This window comes from Mesoplodon bidens (genome assembly GCF_964165515.1).
Source record: "Mesoplodon bidens genome assembly, chromosome: 17".
NCBI lineage: Eukaryota > Metazoa > Chordata > Mammalia > Artiodactyla > Ziphiidae > Mesoplodon > Mesoplodon bidens.
In genome coordinates this window covers 47,091,068-47,115,233 of record NC_138174.1, presented here as the reverse complement: position 1 = coordinate 47,115,233, position 24,166 = coordinate 47,091,068, and the positions used below count along the sequence as shown (strand labels likewise).

The window sequence follows — 24,166 nt, the reverse complement described above, 5'->3', positions numbered from 1 at the left end:
GTCCAGTGCTAGCTTTCTAAACACAAAGCTTAAACACATTATGCTTTTGCTTCATGATGCCCCATCACCTGCTGTGTGATACCCAAACACATTTCTTTCCCATTTACCTCAAGTTTTCTTGGGGCTGGGAGTCTTTCTCTCTTATCCACTTGGGCCCCTAGCAACTAGCCCATTGCAGGCATGAAAGAAACATTTTTGAATGAATAAATGAATTACCATAACATATAAGACCTTTTGCCACCTAACACCAAGTTACTTATATGGTCTCATCTCCAGTTTCTCCTCCAATAAGTCATGTGTTCCAGCCACATGAAATCCTTTATTATTGTTCACAAACATGGAGAATTTCATTGCCCTATGATTTTGCTTATGCTCTTCTTCCCATCTGTTTCTCAACAATCAGTTATCACCTGGGTCAAGTGAACCCAGGGAATGAACTGCTTTTAGATTTATTTACATTTATTCTTTTCATCAGCCCAGCAAACATCTACCGAGCACATACTATGTGTTAGACACAGTTATAAGTTTGGGGATAGGGACTTACGAACAAAAAGACAATGTCATGGCCCTCCTGGAACTTACGTTCTAGTGTAATAACAGATAAAGAATTTGTCAGGTAGTGATGAATACAAGGGTGGAATCAAATATACAGAGGCCTGGAGGAGAGAGCGTTTTTCACAGGGTTGAGATGTACCCTGAGCGGAATGGTGGAAAACAGGGTTGGGTAACTGGTTAGAGGCACATTGGATAAATAGTTCGAGGTACCCACTATAGGACAGGGTAAAGACTTCAGAATGACCTTAACACCATCTCCCTTCAGTGTGTCTGTGATGAGCCTGCCCTTGCCTTGCTGCTCCCACTTCAGCCCTGGTTCCCAGCCTTTTGATATAACAACAGCTTGAAGCGCACTAGCCAGAGTGGCTTGGACACTTCTGGGCTCATCCAAACTTTGCAGCCAATGTCAGAGTACCCAGCAGTTGAGAATCTCTAGCCCAGGTAACAATGGAAAATAGGTATTAGCCCCAGAGTTAGACTGCCGACCATTTTCATAACCTTGGGCAGATTACTTAATCTCTCTCAACCTGAACTTTCTTGTCTAAAATGGACATAGTAAAAAAGAAAAGAATGAAACACTGTACGTTTCCCTGTTTTGTTCACCGACGTTTCCTAAATAGCGAGACAGTGCCTGGTACTCAGGAAGTATTTTTTGAATGAATGAATGATATAACAAATGTAAAGCCCATGAAACAACACTTGGTACATAAGTGTTTAGTAAATGGTAGTTATTATCATTGTTCGTATATGGTTATATATATTGTTATTATAATTGTTGTATAATTATTTTTAAAATTTTGAGACCCTGTGGTCATACTGTGGTTGTATTGCAAGTGTTAATTGTCCATGTGTGGGTCCTGTGTACTGCATCGGCCTTTCTGCCCAGCCTCATGGTGCCTGGTTTTTGTGCCCATGTGTGTGCCTGGGCTTGGGCACATGGCTAGCTCTCTGACTCTTGTCTGCACCTGTTACCCAGTTCTGGCTTCTCCTGGGGCTAGGCACTCAGAATTAGTTTCTGCTAGCCCTGCTCCCTTCAGAGAATCTTGTTTCTGGCTTCCTTTTCCAGGACTGAACTCACTTCTCTCTTTTCTTTCTCATCCTCTTTTTTGGGGGGGAGGTGGGAGCTATAATTGACATATACTGTTAATAGAGTCACCATGCTGTACATTACATCCCCATGACTTGTTTATTTCATAAATGGGAATCTGTACCTTTTGATCACCTTCACTCACTACACACACACCCCTCTGGCAATCACCAGTCTATTCTCTGTATCTGTGAGCTCGCTCGCTCTCTCTCTCTTTTTTTTTTTTTTGGTATTTTGTGTGTGTGTCTGTGTGTGTGTGTGTGTGTATGCGTTTAAGATCTTACCTCTAAGCGAGATGTGGCATTTGTCTTTCTTTGTCTGACTTATTTCACTTAGCATAATGCCCTCAGGGTCCATCCATGTTGTTGCAGATGGCAAGACTTCCTTCATTTTTATGACTGAATAATTCCCTTATCTTTACCTGACATCCAGACCACTTGTTAGCCCATCCTGATACCTGTTCCCACACATTTGATCTCTCCCTGGGATGTTAATATCTGCCCAGCTGAGCTGAAGTTTTGCGCTCCCTCTCTAGGGTTTGGCTGGTGGTCAGTTGGCACGTCTCTTGCCATGATATTTTCCTGGTTTTTGACCTGGTTTCTGTTCTCCAGTCCTGGCTCTGCCCGTTAACCTCCCGTAGTGCCTCATGGTTCATGAGTGTGGCGCGGATAGAATGACATGACTGCCATAGCAGAGACCCGTCACTGCGTGTTGAAGGAGAAATTGGGCCAACTCATGACCTCCAAGAGTGTGCAGCTCTTCAGAATACGAATGACAAAATAATTTTTATTTCAATCTGTATTAATGCTGGGGTGGAAGACTTATTTAGAAAAGCTCAGTTGACATTTCTAAAACTAATAGTGTAAACGATCCATTGTTGTGGTAGTTTAGCGCTTTACCAACATAGAAAACAATGATTCTTGCTATCAGGAAAATATAAGTTGCTGCATTGCATGTACAGTTTTTACCAATTCTTATGAAAGACACAATTCCATGTTTCAATGTGAGGTGATTATGGAAGGGTTTTGTTTTTGAGACTGATGACAGATATTTCAGAATAATGTATATATGGATCATTGAAACCACTGAAGGGGATGTAAGTTGTAAGTCCCAGTAGGTCTATAGTTTGGATCCTAGTTCTCCCAGTAAAATATGATCATCAGTGTGGTATCCACTCTCCTGTGCTGCAAAGCAAGGGAAGATGAAAGCCTGGGCCAGAACTGCAAAGTCAACATTTGAACTAATATTTATTTTGTACCATCGGAGGTACTTTAATTATGCATATGCCCTCTACAGAACTGACTTACCAGTTTGAGGGTATGTGAATTTAGAAAAATATAATTTCACACTTAATATAAGCACTTATAAATTGAATGTGAGGCCCGAATGTATCTCTTTTGAGTATAAAAGGTCGAAGATGAAGTTCCTGTATAATCCAAGTACTTGAAACTATTGTGAAAATATTGAATGAGCCATCTAGGATATGAATATTTTCAAAACGCTGGGTAGCAGATGAGATTACCATAGATTTTTCTGGATGTTGAACTCAGGATGGGACTGACTTGCTAAATTAATTACGAGATGTTTCTACGATAGGAATGTATAATTTTATCAAGCTAAGGAAGTATGTTGAAAGATTGATTTAAAGAAAGAAAAGTGAAATAGCTTTGAAACCAGGGGCTTATTTGATCTTTTATTGTTATTCCCCAAACTGTTGATACTCACCGGTGACCAGAAGTTGCTAATTCCTTTCAGTGACTAAATCAGTTCAGCCCTGAGAGGAACCATCGACTGAGATTCCAGAGCTCCTCTGTTGGGGCCTTCAATAAGGTGCTCATGGGGCTTCCCTGGTGGCGCAGTGGTTGAGAGTCCGCCTGCTGATGCAGGGGACACGGGTTCATGCCCCGGTCTGGGAAGATCCCACATGCCACGGAGCGGCTGGGCCCGTGAGCCATGGCCGCTGAGCCTGCGCGTCCGGAGCCTGTGCTCCGCAACGGGGGAGGCCACAGCAGTGAGAGGCCCATGTACCGCAAAAAAAAAAAATAATAATAAGGTGCTCATGTTTTTTTCCATGCCGATTTAGGGAGCGCACAGAGGAAGATAGAGAGAGAAGGAGAGGGAGAGGAAGGGAGAGAGGGGTGTAGTGGTTGGGAGCTTAGCTTGTGCTCAGGCTCCTTTGGTTTGGAATCGAGCCGCACCACTTACTAATCGTGTGACCTTGGACAGTTTAACCTCCTTGTGCATCTTCGGATGATAAAGCCTTGACCTCTTGGGTTTCTGTAAGGACTGAATGAGTACACGTCTCTTAGCACAGGGTCCAGTCCATAGTAAATATGCAAATAGTAGGTATTGTTATTATGTTTGTTAGCAAAATAATAATAAAATGGTAGTTGTGTTATGCTACCTATTGTTGCATAACAATAGATAATGGAAGCTGTTGGCTGGGCATAATTCTAATCTCTTAGGTGTGTCGATCCTTATGAAGAGCAGGGATTCACTCGTTCTTTTGCATTTCAGCACAAATTTGGGGGTAGTATACAACACTTATGTTTTCTCTGAAGAAAGGACCTATTGGTTGAACTGGCATACAGGCTTGGAAAACAATTGTTATTTTTGTTGGTTTTTATTGTTGTTATGGTAGAAGTGAGTCAAGAAGGGAGAGATTGACTTCTCTATGAAGTGGTTTTCAAGCAAAAGGCGAGTTTCCTTATGATCTGATTCTTCTGCTTTTTCTGTAGGAAAAAGTACTCAGAGGATGATGCATTTAACCAATTGGTATGCCTGCATTATAACCCATTAAGAATCTTTTCTGAACATGCCTTAATCAATTCGATGCAGTGAATCCTGAATTGCTTCTCATATGTCCCTTTGATCACTGTTGAACATAACACGGGTAAGGGTGAGGGCAGTTCATATTTTTCATTACCTGTAGCCAAACATGGAGATTCAAGATGGAAATATGTTTAAGTGAATATGTCCTGTATCTTGAGAAATCAGAACAAATCCCAGTAGATATTTTTGGCTTATGAAGGGAAGCCTTGTTGAAAACTTTGGTCTGTTGAATGTTCACTAGCTGGCTCTTTATTACCCCGGCTGTGCAAAGTGGATGACGTACAGTCTGGAGGAGGGAGAGGAAAGAGACTTGCATTCTGGGAGTAGGAGGGCGGATTGTAGTAGTTGCCCTGGAAAGTCACCCACACCCTGTTCTATGTTTTTATGAGAGAGGATTATTGAGCATCAGTCCTTTTCCTTCCTGCAGGTTCCATTCAGAATATTGTGAGATGCTAGGATTGATGACCGTTGTGTTTACATGTAGATGTATTTCTGATGTATTTATGGGGAGGAAGGTGATCTCCACGTCTTACTCTTCCGCCATCTTGAAGGTCTCTTGACAGTTGTGTTTATACTGCTTTTGACTGGGGGAGCTACTATCAGCTGGACTGCTGTGTTGCCAAATCTTATTTGGGAAATAGGAATATCCAGAGTACCATTTTCATCCAGTGCACATGTAATTGATCAACAGCCAGCTAATAAATCTGATGATAAATTTGGCTGTAATTGATACAGTTTACTCATATGAAATAAGTAACATAGGTGTATAGATACATGTACATGAATATAAACACATATACATAAATTATATAGGGTTGTATAATACCAAAATATTTGTTACAACATAAAGAGTACCATGTTACTAAAATTGATGACTAATCTTATTTGCCTCTTGGGAATCAATTGAGCTATTGGATTCCCAGCAAATGCGTTTTGAACAAGATCACAACAAGATATGTTTGACAGCAATTTTAAATTATTAGAGTTTATTACATATTTAAAGTCTGAAGTCAGTTGAGATTGTATGTATCTGATTTTTAGCTTAGAGAGATAAATCTATCCATATTTTGTTCCAAGGACTATGTCCTCAATGCTGTACAATTACCATGTGCTCTGTAAAAACCACACACCTTCTTGGATGGTCTGAAATATGGTGTGATGCTCAGCCCTTCTCTTTATGCTAAACAAGGTCAGAATCAGGAATGCAGAGATTACTATGCTTCATGTATATACAGTATAACTTTCAGGCATATGTACCGATCGAATCTGCACTAGTTGCAAGAGTTTAATAATTAAGGATTGGGTTCCTTAGCTGTGAACATTGTTATTTATGGTGTTTATTATGGCTGTGCTGCGCTGATCCTGGAAAAATCAGGGAAAGAGAAATATTTCCCGGGCAAATTCCATTTCTTAAAAAAAATGCTTGAAAATGTGTTTAATTATTTCACTTTTACATGAAACTGAAGTGTAACCCTGTCTTTTACACATCTAGAATTATTCCAGTACAACAACAACAAAAATTATAATGAAAACAGTGATATTTAAGTGTACTAAATAGCATGGGAACCCAGTCAGCTTTTTATGATCTATCTGTTTTTAACTTCAAAGACTCTGGTTAGCTTGCATTTTTTTTTTTAATGAATGGGTTGATCACAGCCAGCGAGGAAAACGGCTGAAGTCTATCAGCTGTAAATTGGTACAAAGCACTAAAAGGGACATTAGCCTCTAATCAGATTCTAACAGTTCATTAAACCTGCCTTTCCAGAATCGCTCTTTGTCCTTTCCCCTCCTTTGCAAGGCATCTTCTTCCCTTTCCATCTGGGCAAGACCTCCTCCGGGGTAGGAAGCAGTATCAACTCATCCTTCATTGTCTACCAACCAAACAGCCTACAGGAGGCTTTGTTAGGGTGGATTCCATGCTGCTGTGAAAGGCCAGGCAGTTGAGGGCTGCTGGCAGCCGGAAGGCTTTCCTGAGGTTGGGAGGTGGCAAACCAAGCTGGCTGCTTCCAAGCATGGAAGCAAGTGACACATTGGGATTTGAGGTCCATGCCTGATAGGTAAACAACCCACCAGCCTCCGTGAAAGGATTTTAAGCTTGGAACAAATGCACTGAGCTCACCAGTAATACCATAGTTCCTTGTGTTCTAAGCTATTAGGATGCAAAAATCCCCCCCAAATATGGACAAGTCAAAAGCAAACATGTAAAAACAATGATGTATCCTGCCAGTTTTAATAATATTGTACATTTCTAAGAGAGGAACATGACAGTAATTTTTCTTCTTTTTATTACCTAACGGACTAGGTAGCATGGGATTTCTAAATGCTCTCATTAGTTAGCTCTGGCGTAAATTTGCTTTTCCTTCTTGCCGTTGATTTCTCTGAGCAAATATTTGTGATAAGAAGCCCCATACATTGTATTTCTCAGAGTATTTTTCTTAAACAAAAAGGAGAGTCAAGAAATGGGAGAAATAATTAGAGCTTCACTATACTGCACTCTGTTGGTATTATTTGGTAATAAAGACGTTTAATTTATGATGTGTTGAAATGAGAGTTGTTTTTATTTAACCGTCTGTTGGGGAGAAAAGCAACTCTATGAATGGCGAAAACTTGAAGGTTTAGAGGTGATATTAAGCTTTGTCACCATGTAGGCAAAACATTTAGAAATGTCTCTCTTTTTCTTTTAATAAGACCACCTTAGTGTCATGTGGTTACATTCTATAACAGCAAAGACACTCTTCTAAAAACTCAGTCAAACTTAGTCATTTTGATTTCTTGGTTTAGTCAGTATTTGAGGGTAAAGTTGGCATTCTCAACACATTTTAAAACATGAGCCTGATTTTGGCCCGAAGTAAGCACTGATGTGTGTCTTTCTGACTCCCTTCCTAGGTTGTTGACTTCAGAAAATCCCCGAAGCTGTGGAAATTAGTCAAAAAATAACCCTGATTTCATCTTTTTATAGATGTTTGAAATTCCATTGAGCCACAATAGAAGTAAGGTTTTCCCTTCAAGAGGTGTTAAATGGAGTTTATTCTTTGATTATGGCTTCAGCTTAAGAATTCACTCTTAATCCAAAATTGATGTTAGTTCTTTTTAAAGGAGATGTTTGCCGTTGAAAGGTAGAAATTTTCATTTGATGAGATAAACCATGCTACCGGGATTCACTGTCCAGCATTATATCTTGTATTTAAAATTATTTCGACTTTGACAGTAATATGAGAGTATATAAATTATTTTGATCTGTCTTTTCCTCTGTGGATTTCTGTATACAGTACAACCTCCAGAGCTAAGGAAGAAAGAAACTTGCCTTGTATTTCCTTCCGCGACTGCAAGTGTGATGAGTTATTCTGGCCTCGTATAAATTAATGTAAGGTGGCCTTACTCCAGTTTATTACCGTCTGACCTCCAACCCGGGGATCATAGAAACAGACTGATTAATTCAAGTTCTTGGTCATTATTTCAAATGAAATTTCAGAAGGGGGGGATAATTGGTTATGCTGATGTTCTCCTTTAATTATACTATATTGTTAAAAAAATTAGGTTAGCAGTACTAAATGTACTACAGTGAAGGCAGACGCTACCAGCTGTCCTCTTCTGAACGCTTTATAGCTGAATTTCCCTCTCTCTCTTTTTTATTCTCAGAATATCAACACCTTTGAGAGCAGAATGCTAATGCTTGATGGGATGCCGGCAGTCAGAGTCAAGACAGAGCTTCTGGAATCTGAACAAGGGGTAAGCAGAAGCTTCCGACCATGCCCCACCCCCTTCTCTTTAGGAGAGTGGCAGTGTTTACCTCCAGAGTGTTCTAAGGTTTGCAGAACACTTCTGATTTTTCACTTGCTTCAGCTTTTCTCTCTTGAGTAAAAATCATCTGAGACCATGGTTGATTCTCACCCACTGGCAACCTCAAATCTTACTAACTTAGAAAAGAGAAGTTCTTGAATTTAGGAAGGCATAGGGACCCTACGGCTTTATTTGATTTGGTGAATGTTTTGGAAAGCTAATTCAAATCCAACTCACAGAGGAAGTATTAAAAAAATAAGATGGGTCTCTAACCTCAGTGTCAAGATAGTTTGGTTCTTCCTGAGTTAGGAAATTACAGAGTACAGGTATGAGAATGTTACTGTTTTGGGATGGATTTCTCTTTTGACATTTGTTTTTACCTTTTTTATAGTTGATGAAATTTAGGTCAGTGAGTTTGAAAAGCACATAAAAGCAGAAGAAAGCTTATTGAGCAATAACGTAGCCAAATTGACCATCTATGGCTACTGAAAGTGTAAGGACTTAAGAACACAGCTAGATTTTTTAAAAAGGATGTGGGTGACTTTATAGTGGTTAACATCTATAGCTTCACTAGTAAAAATCATAATCAGCGCGATGTGATTCCTTGCAGCATTGGCTGACCACCTTTTGTATTTAAGGAAGAAAGCACTGCCTACCTGTCTTACTAAACCAGCATCACGGAGGCAAGTACACGTGACCGCAAAAAGGACATCAATTAAATACATATTTAATCTTAATCTTCTTTGTGTATCCCTTATTCCAAAAAACCAAAACAAAACATTAGCAGTGTTTTCTAATTGAGTAATCAAATTTAAGTGTTAATAAACTCTCACTCTTACAACAATCAGTACGCATGAGTTCTTCTGGGACCCCATTCAAGAGGTTAGGATACTGATGTACCAAAATTATTTTGTAATGAGGACACTCGAGGGCAGGGATCTCAATGGTTGCATTTAGAGGGCTCTCCAGTAATGTCCCCATTCCTGAGCACTGTGTGGCAGGGTGTATGGCATCTCATAATATATTCCTCTTCCGTGTAAGTCAGTGTCTGAAACAGAGCCCCATCACGTAGAGCATATCATTTCATCTTTATGTTCAGCGTAGACTGTGGTAGCTCTGAAATGCACATTGTGGAGTATGTCAACCGAAAACATAACCCCACAGTCTGCGTGACATAATGACTGATTCACAGAGATTCAACCCCAAACTTAGGCAGTAGAGCATCATGAAAGAAAAGACTATGTGTTCGTTATTAATAATTGCTTGTTCATTGTAGACAAACCTTCAGAAAAAGTCATGTGTTCACCTGGATTTTCTAGCCTGACACTCATCAAGTTAAACTCTATATCCTCCAAACTAAGTGGTTCTTTACCTTTGTTTTTTAACCAAACCACAGAAGGATGTGTTTTATGTCTTAGGAGTTCTGTTTTCTTAATCTAAATGCATTAGCCTCAGTTTAATAAAATAAATTCCTACATACCCCGTGTTTAAGTTTAACAAAACATACAGACTGTAACATCTTATTTGGAGAAGGCAGCCTGATGGAAAAGTGAAAACGGTATATTTCACAATGTCGCTTTTATTTCACAGTATGTTCTTCAACTTAAATAACAGTAAATCTGTTCAAGTCATACATGTTGGAGGGAGGCAGAAGAGTACAGAAAACCAGTCAGAATGTGTTACCGCGGCTATTAGGCAAAGCCAGGATAGTGCATTGTTGTCACCAGTCCTGGGAATCTTTAAGAATATCTAGGTACTTCTCTCTCCTTTACTATCATTTTTCAGTTTTAAGGTAAGGTTTGCATGAAAGATTTAAGTATACAAAAAACAAAAGCCAATATTCCCAGGGGTTTTACAGTGTGAATAAGAAACTCGTGTCACATTATTTATAGAAAGTATTTTTCTGTCCTCAGATAGGGACAGGAAAAATTGTAGGTTCTAGGTTTTACTTAATGCCTGTTCATTAAAATCAGTTTTCTTCTTTGTGAATGGAGCTGATGTTGGTACTGTAACCCTAATTTAGAATGTGTATGTTGGAGGGGAATAGAAACTTCATTAATTCTTTTCCTTAGTCTCGTATATACTTTTCTTAAGTATATGACACGCAAACTTTTGTTCTCTTTTACAGCAAAGCGTTAAGAGAAGCAGACCACAGTGTTTAATGAAATGTATTATGATTTAACTATTTATAGAATACAATTCATTTGTACTTAGTCATTTGTAATACTTTAAAATCAACTCTTCTTTAAACAGCTGAAATCTTGAATTTTAGTGAACTTTATTTTTGGTCCCTTTACTGGAGTTTTTTATTGGGGATGATGGGATGGGTGATAATACTGTGTAATTTCAGAATCTCAGAACTATTTTTAGATAAGGAGTGCTAGGATTCTGAAGATTTCTTGTTTTCCGTCTTACAGAACTCTTTCCTCATTGAGTATTAAAGGCTGTTTGAAGTTTGATTCTTCATAAGAAAATGTGAACATATTGGTGACATTAAAATCATCACATGTGTGATTACGGGCTTTTGAAAAAGACGAGATGTTAGTTACAGTGGACAAAACAATATAGAAATGTATCTGTGCATCACAACAGTGAATGGGAAAGCCTGAAGCTTGTGCATCAGTGGGATTCTGTAATCACTCTGGAAACCTAGTTTTGAGACTCTTCCATCAGCGTTAAGGGGAAAAAAAGTTAGTCTGCCTTTCAGGCTACAGGCAGTATTGTAAAGATCTGCTACTTTACATGGACCTCCTGTCTCAGGGCACCATGAAGGTATCTGCTCCTTCTCTCTTTCTTGTCCTAAATAGTCCCTTAGGTCTTCAGCTGTCAGCTGGTCTCTGCATGTGCCCCCTCCTCTCCAAGGAATTCAGGACTGGATGAGCACATTTCAGAGCTTAAAGAAAGACTATGGAACAGGCGGAGGTTGGCCACTCTGCTTTCTCTTCTCTGAAAAGTTTTGGCTGCCTTGCCTCATCCTCTAAATAGTTCTGTGGTGTGTGTATGTGGTCCTATCTCTTTAATCAGATTATAAGCTCTCAGAGGGCAAGAACTATTCCTTGTGTTTTTCTCGTAGTTCCCGGCACATGGTAAGTGCTCAGAAAATACGTGCTTTATTAAACTTGTCCAGGCATTGTAACTGGCATGGTGCAAAATATGAAACCAGTCAATAGCTACTTATAAGCCTGCTCTGTCTAACTCATAGGGCTGTTGTGAACCTAAAAATAAGAATTGGAAATATTGGAAATAATAGATTCCCTTTGGTGGTGGTCTTCATCTTGTAAGCCATGTGAACTGGATAGATAAGTGGCTGATTCAGACCATCTCTGTGTGCCTTACTTCTCTTTGGAACCCTTAGTTTTGTGGTATTGAAGTCAATCATTATTGCAGTCTCCTGAAATGTGACTTAAGTTTTCTTCAGCCTTCTTGGTAATACAGCGCATGCTGCTATGTGGTCCATGGCAAGATCATGTGCTCTTGTGATATACATCAGGGGCACAGCATGGAGTGGTGGAGTGACTTTGTCTGTGACCTTTGGTGCTTGTGTCCTGCTGTTATAAGAGCTTCTCATATGTGCTCTCAGCCTTTGGATGTTCTAAGGTGTTATTAAGCCCAGGACTAAAGCAGGAAGAGGAATGCTAGAATTTGTAAACCCAGAGATAAGGCGGTGTGCAGAGAACAGGCACCACTTCAAAGACATAAAACATGATTTTATTCCTGGCCCTGCAGCTCCCTAGCTGGAACGGCATTGGGAAGGAACTGCCCATCTCCAGGCCTCTATGTCTTCATCTGTGCAGTGGGGATGTTAGAGACAAGACCTTCCAAATTCAGTCTGACGGTCTTTGATTCTGGTAACAGGCATGGAGTGAGAGAACGCATTTCCAGTGATGAGTCTAAAAGTGATACTGCAATGAAACTGCCTGTGTGTGGAAGTAGAAATGCCCAGACTTTAAAGTGAGACAGACCTGAGTTAAGATACTTCCTCAGCTGTCTCTGTCCACCTATTCCTCCTTACCTGGGAAGTGAAGCGAACCATCCAGCCTCACAGGGGCCTGACTGCATGTGGTGGGTGCTCAAGAAATGTTCTCCTTTTGAGGAAAAATAGGATGATAAAGGGCCCCGTTGCTTCACTTTCCATTGCTGCAGTTCTCATAGGTACTTAGTAGAGGTTTCAACATCTGCATTCATTTATAATGCTAAGAGAGGACTTCAGGTAGATCTTAAATCTTAAGCTTTGTTTTTTTATTTTAATTTTTATTTAAGCATATCTGGAGAAATGTTGCAAATTCTGCTTAGATTTTATCACATAAAAAAATAGAATGATGAAGCCAGAAATCAGTTATTATTTTAACACAGGAGTGGTACCGCTTGGTGTGATAATGCTATTTGGCCATAATTTTTAAAAAAAGGAGTCTGAGTTCGCATACTTTAAAGACTTGTTGGTATATTTCCAGATGAAATAATTCGATGTCTGGGATTTGCTGCAAAATAAAAGGGGAGGGTGGAATGTATGGGGATAGAGATGCGGTAAGATTGGTCATGGTTCCATCATTACTGAAGCTGGATGATGGGTGCAAGGGGGCTTGTTTAACTCTTCTGCCTAATATATATGTTTGAAATTCTTTAAAGTAAAATGTTTAAAAAAGCACTCTCAATAAAAATATGAAAAATAGGTAGGTGTCAGAGGGAGACGGGAAAGAATCATTCCTCACTCAGTCACCCTCGCTCTTCGTGTTCTAAGGCCTGAGGGGTCTGCCACAGGGATGGAGCGGACCTCCTCCAACCACAAGGGTGTTGGAGCCCTTGGCTTCTCCTCCTCTCTCTCCTCTTGTAGAGGCAGGTGCAGTCCTGATCCGCGGGCTTGTAGGCACAGGGAAGTGGCAATAGCGTGGCTGAGAGAGAGAAGGAGATGGGATATTCTGCCCATTTTAAGTGTTCCGAGCAGTTGGTAATTTGGGTGATAAAAGACCCCTCTGTGTTACACTGTGGGAGACGGCCTAAGGTCGCTTACCACAGCCCGGAAGCTGGGGAGGGGACAGGTATGGCAGCGGATAGGTATGGTTCCATGGCTTCCTAGCAGAAAATATCAGCCCTGGTCGGACCAGAGATCTCTGAGCACTCTAATTTTAGAGGTAGGACAAAAGAGAATAGTGGTTCTTTCCCCTGGAGGCTTGCAGTGCTTTTGCACACCGTTCAGTAGGACATTCATAGCAAGGTGTTGAAGGCGTTTCTGTATCATGGAGAACTAGCGCCGTTCAGGCGACTATATTGTCACGTCCTTAAGAGCAGAGCTAATGCTTTTTGTTTCTCGTTATTCCTCATCCTCCCAGCGCAGGGAGCTGATGCTTAGGCAGAGCTCAGCAAAGAGCGATCAATTCAGATGCTCTTTATTGTATGTGGGAGCCAGTGTCAATGGCAGAATTGAGATTTCGAGACAGGTGCCATTTTGGAAAAGCCGCCAATCCTTAGGTTTGATAAACAAAGAGAAACAGGTGCAAGCGTTGTAGCTGAACCTACATGTGTGCTATGCAGTGCTGATTGGAGACAGGCAGGTACATTAAAATTCAGTGGCTTTAGAGAAAAAAACTCCACAACACGTCTAACTTCTTTTTCCTCAGTAAACCACTGTGTTTAACTTAACATAGAAGATTTAATATACATTAGCGTGTCAAGGCTTAGTAAGACAGTGTTACTTTAATGACTATCAGAAGAGCACGAGAAGGCATTATAAAAAATGCCACTTGCGTTTCCCTTCCACAGCGCCTCACTGTGGGAACAGGGGCCAGCATAGCTAGTAAATCGGTAGAATTATCTTAGACATTCGATGTTGCTTATCACTTAATATTCTCTGATGACCCACTACTTGAGATCTTTTGATCTGTAGTCCAATCTTTGCATGTCACTACCTGGCTTCAAAGAAAAGCATACGGCAGAAGCTATGTTATTGCTAATACAAGAAGACCATTATTTTTTTTGAAAGCAGGAAAAAATATCTGCACTTGCAAAACTCATATTTTAGGGCAGAGCTGTCCTCCTCTGTAGAAGCAGAGTTGGACTGATTTTAATAATGTCAGAATGGCCAGTAAATGTATTAATAGAAAGAATTGAAAATCAATGAACTGTGATAGTAATTACAGATAGTACCCAAGGGAAATATAGCAGGCAGGCAGATCCTTTCCCTCGGGGCCTGCCCTGGGCAAAGCTATGAAGCTGATAATTCTGCCCTCCTGCTTTCCCATTAGTGATGTACTTTCTCCTTCAACTTTATTCCCTTCCGCCTGCCATCCAGACACACTTGACCCTCTGTGCAGCGTTAGTTCTTGGTATCCACAGATGCCCAGTTCTAACTGCAGTCGTATTAATTGAGGAGAATGTGAAATGCTGTTCTTTCCAAGCATTATTTGCATTTGCACAGGGTCAGGGCTTTGTAAAAAGGAACATTTTTGAAAGAAATTTCATGCTCTGAGTAATTTTGATTTGGGGGAAATTAACCTTTGCAAAATATTTCAGCTTATGAATGATTGTGTTCTCCTTCATGTCCTAGTCATTGTAGTAGAATCAGGAAAAGAAATCTGGAGCATGAGGTGTATATTTCTCTATGTCTAGGTGTGTTTTCTTATACTGATATTTATATACTGATTCATAGTCTATAAAGTGCCTCACAAAAATATCTTATGGGGCTTCCCTGGTGGCGCAGTGGTTGAGAGTCCGCCTGCCGATGCAGGGGACACGGGTTCGTGCCCCGGTCCGGGAAGATCCCACATGCCGTGGAGCGGCTGGGCCTGTAAGCCATGGCCGCTGAGCCTGTGCGTCCGGAGCCTGTGCTCCGCAATGGGAGAGGCCACAGCGGTGGGAGGCCCGCGTACCGCAAAAAAAAAAAAAATCTTATGTAGCCCTTGGAGGACTTTTTGCTCCTGACTGTTAGGGATTAACTGCTGTGGGTATCAGTCTCCCACCATAAACACTAGAAAACCAGACAAAGTACATTAAATGTTTTTCACATATTGGACAATAGGCAGTTAAGGACTGTGATCCTTGGGATGTGGGACGAGAAAGGGGGTGATGCTACTATTGCCTCAACCTCCTGCCTGGAGGCAAACAGGGAGGGCGGACCCAGAGAGGGTCTAACAGTCACACCGAGCTAGGCAGGCAGGGTTTGGAATTTGGAGAGGTCAAGGCAATTAATTTTTAAAGAGAACAATAACAGAGAGGATGGGGTTGTACAAAGAGAGGGCTCTGGGCATCTTCAAACTGGTCCCTTTAAGGGTTTTGCTAAGTAATGATCTGCCTGTGTGAGGAGGAAGGCAAGGAAAGAACAAGGATGACAACGGGTGGAACAATTCTTGGATTTCACATAAAACTCACAAAAACCATATGGGAGAGACCTCTTCATACATGGGCATTTGGTAGAGGTCTCAGAAGGGCCACAGCTTAGTAATAGGGCTGAATTAGTTCCATGACAGAAAGGATCAGACTGATCTGCCAGTTACTTATTTGTGCCAGAACAAAATCCAACAGTCTCAGAGGAAGACAGATCTAGCCTTCAATAATGTAAAAGTAACAATGTCTTGGCATTTGATCAAAATTGATCATATAGAAAAAAAATTTAAAAAACGGAACAGAGTCTCAGTGACCTATGGAACCAATCCCAAGTTGTCTAATATATGTACAATTGGACTCTCAGGAGGAGGGGAGGCCAGAAAAAATATTTGAACAAAGAAATGGCTGGACATGACCCAAACGTGATGAAAACTATAAACCCACAAATCCAAGTTCAGCCCCAAGCAAAAGAAATCACGCCAAAGCATATAATAATCAAATTGCTGAAAACAGGTAATGAAGAGTAGTCTTAACAGCAGCCAGGGGAGAAGGAGGAAATATACCTGACATCAGTGGAACAAAAATCAGACTTCTTATCAGGCACCATTCAGGGCAGAAGAAAGAACTTGCTTAGGTAGCAGTAAAAGGACACTAGATAGGAATTTGGGTCAACGCAAGGAAATGAAGAGCATTCAACATGGCAGATACCTAGGCAAATAGAAAAGATGAAAAAAATTTTTAGAAGAAAATTGCTCAAAGCAAACATAATAACAATACATTATAACATATATTGAAGGAAAATGAGTAACAACAGTAGCACAGAAATGGGAGGATGGAAGGAAGGATACTGTTGTGTGTGTGAAGAGTTGTGGTATCATTTGAAGGTAGTCTGTGTTAAGTTAAAGGTGTAACACTGTAAATCCTAGAGCAACCCCCCTACACACACACACACACACACACACACACACACACACACACGAAAGCAGCCAGATAGTAGCTAATAAATCAATGGTAGAGATGAATTGGAAACATTTGAAAAGGTACTCAGCTGTATTTAAAAGAGAGCAAGAAAAGAGGAAAAATGAACAAAGAACAGATAGGAGAAATAGAAAACAAATAGCAAGGTAGTGCCTTTAAACACAACACCTTGATTATTGTGTGAAATGCAAATGGTTTAAGCACTTCATCTAAAAGACAGATTGTCAGATTAGAAATAAAAGTAAGACCCAACTACATGCTATCTACAGGAAACTCCCTTTAAAGATACAGATAGGTTAAAAGTAAAAAGAATCAAGAGTCGTCAAAATTATGAAACAGAAAATGGAATGGTGGTTGTTAGGTGTTGGGTGGAGGTGGACATGGGGAGTAGTTTGATGAGGAGAGAGTTTCCGTTTTGTGAGATGAACAAACTGTAGAGCTCTGTTACAACAACAGTGTGAATACAGTTGACACTACTGAACTGCACAGATAAAAATGGTTAAGAGGGTAAATTTTATAGTATGTATTCATTACCACAATGAAAAATAAAAAAAAAAAACATTTAAAACCCCAGGTAGCTGATGTTTACAATTGTCCAAGAGACAGTTTAGTATGGATTACTAAACTGAATGGCTGAAGGAGAACTTCAGCAGAAATTGCTTCAGGTAGTTCAAATGGGAAGTGACGTTTTAAAAAATCTGTTTGTTATAGCAGCAACTATGTGTGAGTAAATGGCCCTAGTTTTACTTAAAACGGCCACTTCTTAAATGAATGTTGGCTTTGACAACACTCTTCTTCTGACTCTGAAGGAAGAAGTTTTATATGAAAAGTGAGGTTACAGTTGAGGAACCAGGCAGTGGTTATGAGTGCCAAGCCTCTGAGCAGCTGAACATTTAAGTATAGCTTGTATTCAGCCCTCCGTATCTGGCGTTCCTCCATATCTGTGTTCCGCATCCGCAGATTCAAGCAAGGTGGATCATGTAGTATTTACTGTTGCAAACAGTTGACGCGGAAGAGGACTCATGTTGTTCCAGAGTCAGCTGTGTCTGTGTTTAGTCATCCCAGTCCTGTTGATTGCGGGTCCTGTCGATCATCCAGATCAGAAACATAATTCTTATGTCTGGTAACATTTTTATCATTGAAAAATTCAAATATATAAAAAAGCCATCAAGAAGAAAATAAAAGGCATGATCACACTACCTTGAAATAAAAGCTGTTAATAGTTTAGAATTTTTTCTTCCAGGAAATTAATAATTCTGTAATAGACATTCTTTTAAACAAACAAAAAGTAAAAGGATGGGAAAAGATGTATCACGTATACACCAAATAATTACAAAAAAACAAAACTGCCGTGCCTGTGTTATTATTCAAGAAAACAGACTTAGGGACAAGGGGAACCAGAGATGAAACATCTCATAAGATAAGGGAGTCAATTCATTAAGAGGACATAACAGTCCAAGTTGCTTTTTTACCTTAGTAAACCCTTGAGTCAATATAATATTATCCCTATTAGTCATTAAAATTGCAGAGATAATTGTACGTCCAAGGTCACATCACCAGTAAGTAACAGGCATGTAACTGGAGTTCATGTATTCTGAATCAGAATCTTTTCCTACTGCAAGCTATCCTTGACAGTATTATCACTAGTCATCACACTGGAAATGATCTGACTTCAAATAGTTTCCACTACAATATTAATGTTTAAGAAAACTTTTAGATCTTATGAAAAGTTTTAATTCAGTACTCCAATAAATGCAGATTTACCAACAGAGGTTCAATGCCCAGTGCCCACAGTAGCATGACATAAATATGAACTCTTGGAATCTCTCTTCTACCTTAATTACACAGGATTAAAAAATAGTTTACTACTTAGTATATGTTTGTTTTAATATACAATAATGGTTTCAAAAGTTTAATACTAAGTAAACATGTGCAAAACTACTCCCTGCTCCTCACATTGGCAAACCTTTATTTCACTGTGTGTCTCTCAATGCTAGAAACCAACCAACCGAGCAGAGCTGACAGCGCGTACCAGACGCCCCTTCCGGAAACCTCTGTCTCTGTCATAGAGTTGGAGAACCCAGAATTTCATAAATACCCAGCATCAGCATGCCAACAGTTGTGTTTGTTCCATTGCTTTACAAATTATGTCAGACTCGTCACTGAGGAAAATATACACTTTGCTACCAAGGCACATTCGACCTGCTGATAATTTTGATCCGTTTAGCGTCTTGCTGAATGGTCGGGTCTGTGGCCTGTGGAAAAATGAATTGGTCTCTAATCTGCTGGTCAGTCCTTTCTCTTCACTTAAGGGCATATTGTCAGAAGACTTTCTTAATGAAGAGATATGTACTTCTCGTCAGTCACAAATGAGCTGTGAAGTTCAGATGACTCCTAGTCCCCATGACCAATTCTATTTCCCATTGTAATTTCACTGTTATGCTCTTGTCATGACTAGTTATATCTTTTTCAATAACGCCATGCAGATAATGATTGAGATTATTTAGTCTTAAAGCCTGTATCTGCTAAACAAGACAATCTTATTGTTCTTTACAATTAAGATAAAGAATGTACTGTTCTTAGGTTCGTTTTTTAAAGACCTCAGTTATATACCTTTTTTACCTTCAGATGGAAAGACATTAATACAACTGTGGGTTTAAAATCTGCAACCTCCCTTGGCTAAGTCAGTTATAACAAGGTAGTAGGGTAAGTCTCTTGGGTCACTTCAAGTGATAAATTTCATATAAAGATGAGTATTCAAACCATTTTCAAATGAATCATCAATATATTACTCTATTTACTGAAAAAAATAAAGAGGGAAAGTGCTTGAGGTGAAGTATTTTCTATGAACAATGCAGTGGCTACTGGCACCTTTTAGGGACCTGACACTCTGGACACTATTTTCCCACCCATACGTATGACCTTCTCAGGTATAAGATCATATATGTTTTTCCCCAAGTGAATATTGTACTTACTAAAAATGTATATATCTTGCTGAAAATTTCTTCAGTCTTTACCATCAACTATTTTGCAAAGGAACGTGATTCTCATACCCATCATCATTATTGATATGGTAAATAAATACCAATGATATGACAAAACCCTTGATGTCTATTGTTTTATCAAGTCATAAAATAGATGTAGAGACAGTTATCTCTCCATTCACCTTGCATGACTGTATACCCTCAATTTGCTTTCATTTCCCTCCCACCAAATTTTATTTGCCACAGTGACTTCTGATTTCCACCTTGACATTCCATAAATGTGTAGAAGTGGAGATTTTGCCTTTGTCCTCTTTGGATTATTGTTCTTGGGGTATATTCACATTTCTGTGCAGTGTTTTTTTTTTTTTTTTTTGCGGTACGCGGGCCTCTCACTGTTGTGGCCTCTCCCGTTGCGGAGCACAGGCTTCGGATACGCAGGCTCAGTGGCCATGGCTCACGGGCCCAGCTGCTCCGCGGCATGTGGGATCTTCCTGGACCGGGGCACGAACCCGTGTCCCCTGCATCAGCAGGCAGACTCTCAACCACTTGTGCAGTGTTTTTGAATGACTGAAATGTTTCTGAGAAGGATGTGAAACATTTTCCTATATTTAAATTCAGGTGTAACAAAGGGTATAGAGTTCAGCTAGGTTAATGAAATTATATACATAATGCTTAGCATAGTACACTATGTATTAAGTAATCAATAAAAAGCAACTGCTCTTGGAATTGTTATTGTTAAGTCTGAATTTCTCCTTAATTTCATTATGTAAAGTACATTGCATGTGTAAATTAAAATATATGCTCATTTATTCACATGGATTTTGGTGATGCTCCAAAGTCACACTGTTTCATACGACACCAATATCAATTAAAAAATGGAACTGTCAATTGATGTTTACACAATAGAAATAATGTATATTGTGTTATTAATCCTGCCTTTATGCATAATTCACATTTAAAAATAAATCTTTAGTTCTGTATTCTTGAATTTTACTCTGAAATACTATATCTTATTGTATGCAGCTAACTTTCCTTAAGCATAAAGAACAAGAAACAATTGTTACTGTAGAAAGCACTTGAAATTTTATTCAGAAACACATGTGGCCATGATAGTTAAAGGAGTAGTGGTTTAAAAATAACTTTCTATTTTGTAAAACAAAACTAACTCTTTTCTAGTGAATATTTATAAAGTATTTTATTTCAAACTCCTATTTCCACAAAGACAAAGTTATATTGCCACCATTCAAAATCTCCATTGTCTTGGAAAATGTTTCTTCTACAGAAGTATAGGAGAACTATAAGAGGCAAAAATAGTACATGCTATGTAATGTGACCAGTTTCCTAAATTAGTATCTTTTGCTTTTTCTTATAGGAAAAATGATACATATTGTTATGCTATAACATTCTGAAATCACTGGGGAAAAAAGTCACCAAGTAGTTGACATTATTAGTTTTTGAATTACATGAGTTATTGTCTTTATGCCTTGTGAAATGTCTTGCTATTATAAGAGACCTGTGGCCTTTGCTAGAAAATAGTAAATTGTTCCCAGATGAAATGAAGTTATACCTACATGATCTGACTCTCCTTTATGTAGCTGACATTATTCACAAAAACTTCTCAGCCTGCCCATTATCAGAATGTGTAGTGGCCCTTATTGTGATTGCCTGACATCTTTTGTTTATCATCTTGACTTCCTGTTAGCTTCCCATATTGTGATTCCAGTTCCCCTGATAGAATCTTTAAAAATAGCAAAAACACAACCAAAACACCCTGCAGTTCCTAGACTCTCTTGCAGCTAGGACTTGTTGCCAGTGAGTTGCACCACCCACTAGAGGGACACAAGAAGGAGGCAGTGCAAGGCTGCTGCTCTTTGGGTGAGTGCAGTGGCAAGAACTTCTGGCTTTTGGGGGAGGTTGTAACAGACTTTTTGGCATCAGATGCTGGAGGACAGTCGTGGAATTTTCACTGGAGGAGACCTGAGGTGTGCTTGGGCTTTCTTCCACCCACATTGTTCCTGGCTATGTAGTATTTAAGCCTGGTTCTCTGACGTACCAAGAGCTTTTCTGAACTGATATTTTAAAAAATATATTTCTCTCCACTGAAACTACTCCGAGTGGGTTCTGTTTACAGCTGATACAATGAAGTCTACTCACTTTCCTGCTTAAATATTTTGGGACTTACCTCAGTGACTCTCCATGGTTAAGTGTGTGGGCTCTAGAGTGAGACTGGCTGTACTTATGTCCTGTCTCTAACATTTTTTCTGTGACCTGAGCAAGCTACTTAATCTCTGTCTTATTTTCTGCATCTGTAGAATGGGAATTATAAGAGTACCTACCTACTGGAGTTTGGGGGAAGATAAAGGACTTAATGTATATTATATCCATTTGCTGCCAGCTGTTGCTTCAACCTAATACCCTCTCTGTTCCTGTAGTTTGTTTAGGTCATGGTTATCCTCCAAGTCCCAGGACAAAAATCTCTCTTCCATAAAGCATTCCCATTGATCTCTCTCTTCTCTGCACTTTTACTGAATCTATCTGTAGTCACTACCCACCCAATTTAGCACTTAATTGAGCTCAAATTGCATGATGCATATTAACTCTCAGCTTGATTTCAAGCACATTTATTTGTTAATTCAGTCTCAGAACAATCATTTCTGGTGCTGGCTGTTAGGGATCAAGGTATATAGCCTGACTTGAAAGAGCCCCATGGTTTATTAGGAAGACAATCCTAGTATTAAGTTTCCCCAAAAGTCTAGTTGTGGAGGGTGCCATTTACAGGTACTTCTGAGGACCTGGGTCCTTTATATCATCTCGTCTCACATTCCTGGTTGTCCACAGTGATCATCTCCACTTCACCAGCGAGGGCAGAGTAAGAGAGGTGTAATTCATCCCTTTGTTTGGACCACAGAACTTTGTTACTTGTACTATGAAGGAAGGATGCTGGTGTAGTACTGATTTTGGGGGTGATCCATGCTCTTTGGGACTCTCCCACTCTTAGCTGACCTACTGGCTTCTCCCCTTCTCTTCCTCACCTTCTCATTTATGTTACTCCCCACTTTTGCTGTGGTACTGAACTTTCAAGCCTGTTTGGCTGTGCCAGAATTCATTGAGATACATTGGGAAGTATCGATACTCATTCACATAAAAGCTGTGTTATAGTTAAGTGGCTAGACGTTTGAGTTTCATGCTTCACACCCTTTCAAATTCTTGATGCCATTTCATTTATCCAGTATGATTTCATTATAAGTCTGTGTAACACTTTGGGAATCATCTATGGGATTGCCTTGTGTCCATTATTTTTATGGACCCAGAGTGCTGCTCTGTCATGTTCTCATCTGGAGTCTTAAAATGGTGTGAGTGTGATTCTGGAGACGCTCCTTTTGACTGAAATCATACAGTACTGTAGATGGGCAGTGAATTTAGCCTGATTCTGCATAGCTACAATTACTTGGGTAATTCAAGCAGAGAAACCACATGCACTTGAAACCGAACCATTTGTTGTGTCTTTCACGAGTTAGAGTGATTTAGTCTGATTAGTTTTGCAAAAGAAGTTACCCTTCTGCAACACCTTTGGTTCTCAGTTATTTATTTATTCATTCATTAAAAAAAATACTGGGGGAGGGCACTGAGTAGATATACCTGGGAGAAGCCTGAAAATATGAAGTTAATGTGTATACATCAAGTTTTAGGAGATTACACTTTGTTATGTACTGATGTACTTTGCTGGTTTAACGAGCTGGTCATGCTGTCCCTGAGTACCACTTCACATCTGTGAATGTCCTTTTCATGCTTCAGAGCAGCTTCCTATGCATTATACCTTGATGTCTATATCAATTCAGTGAGGAGGTCAAATAGGAGGAGCTTTGCAATCACCATTTTCCACAATGGAAAACTGAGAAATTAAGTTGGTACACTCAGGAGCAGTGTGGTTTGTTAATCCCAAGGGACGGCCAGAGATTGCAGGGTTCTTGTATGACACTGATGGTGAGATTGTGAGCCGTGTTGAATTGGTGGGAGGTTACGCCCATCTCTGGATTCAGAAAGCTAGGGCACGGAAAGCAGCATTTTTCAAAGTCTGGTCTGCTGCCCATGGCTTCAAAGCCTCCTGCGTTCCTACCCCAGACCTACCAAATCAGGATCTCTGGAAATAGGAAAAAAACAACCTGGGTGTTCAGCTGATTCCCCAGGTGATTGTTATGCTTTTTTTATAGCCTTTAGAGAACCGCTGATAGAGAGTGAGGTAATAGGGTCTCTGGTTCATTAGACTACTTGTGACTATGACTTCTGAGGTGCTATCATCTAAATCACAGAACCACCCTTTGTCTTGGAGCAAAGGAAGGCCTCAGATGGCTGCTGTGACCCTCTGGGAAAGTCTGCCTGGCTGACGCACTGGGTTTGTTAGAGAAGCCAGTGGGTGTTGCAGTCTGGAGACAGCTTAGGAATTTCTAATACCTGAAATTGAGTAGTGGATGCATGTAAACTCACAAATGATTCCTTTAAAACTCAGTGAGGGTTGTGAGGACGTTGCATGAGAAGTATAGTGAGCAGGATACGGATAGTTCTGGGCCCACTTTCTGCAGCAGCCTTTGAGTTCCTGTGGAGCCCCATGAATTCCCATTGTCAGGTTCCAGCA

General features: G+C 39.9%; 1 protein-coding gene across 2 annotated transcripts in view; it reads left to right on the top strand.

Annotated features, from left to right (window-relative positions):
- KLF12 (KLF transcription factor 12) overlaps positions 1 to 24,166 on the top strand; it is a 452,957-nt gene that overhangs the window by 194,670 nt on the left and 234,121 nt on the right. For both annotated transcript variants that reach the window (XM_081214998.1, XM_081214999.1), the window contains exon 3: positions 8,114 to 8,203. In XM_081214998.1, the coding sequence (XP_081071124.1) occupies positions 8,114 to 8,203 (90 nt within the window). The remainder of the gene's footprint in view (positions 1 to 8,113; positions 8,204 to 24,166) is intronic.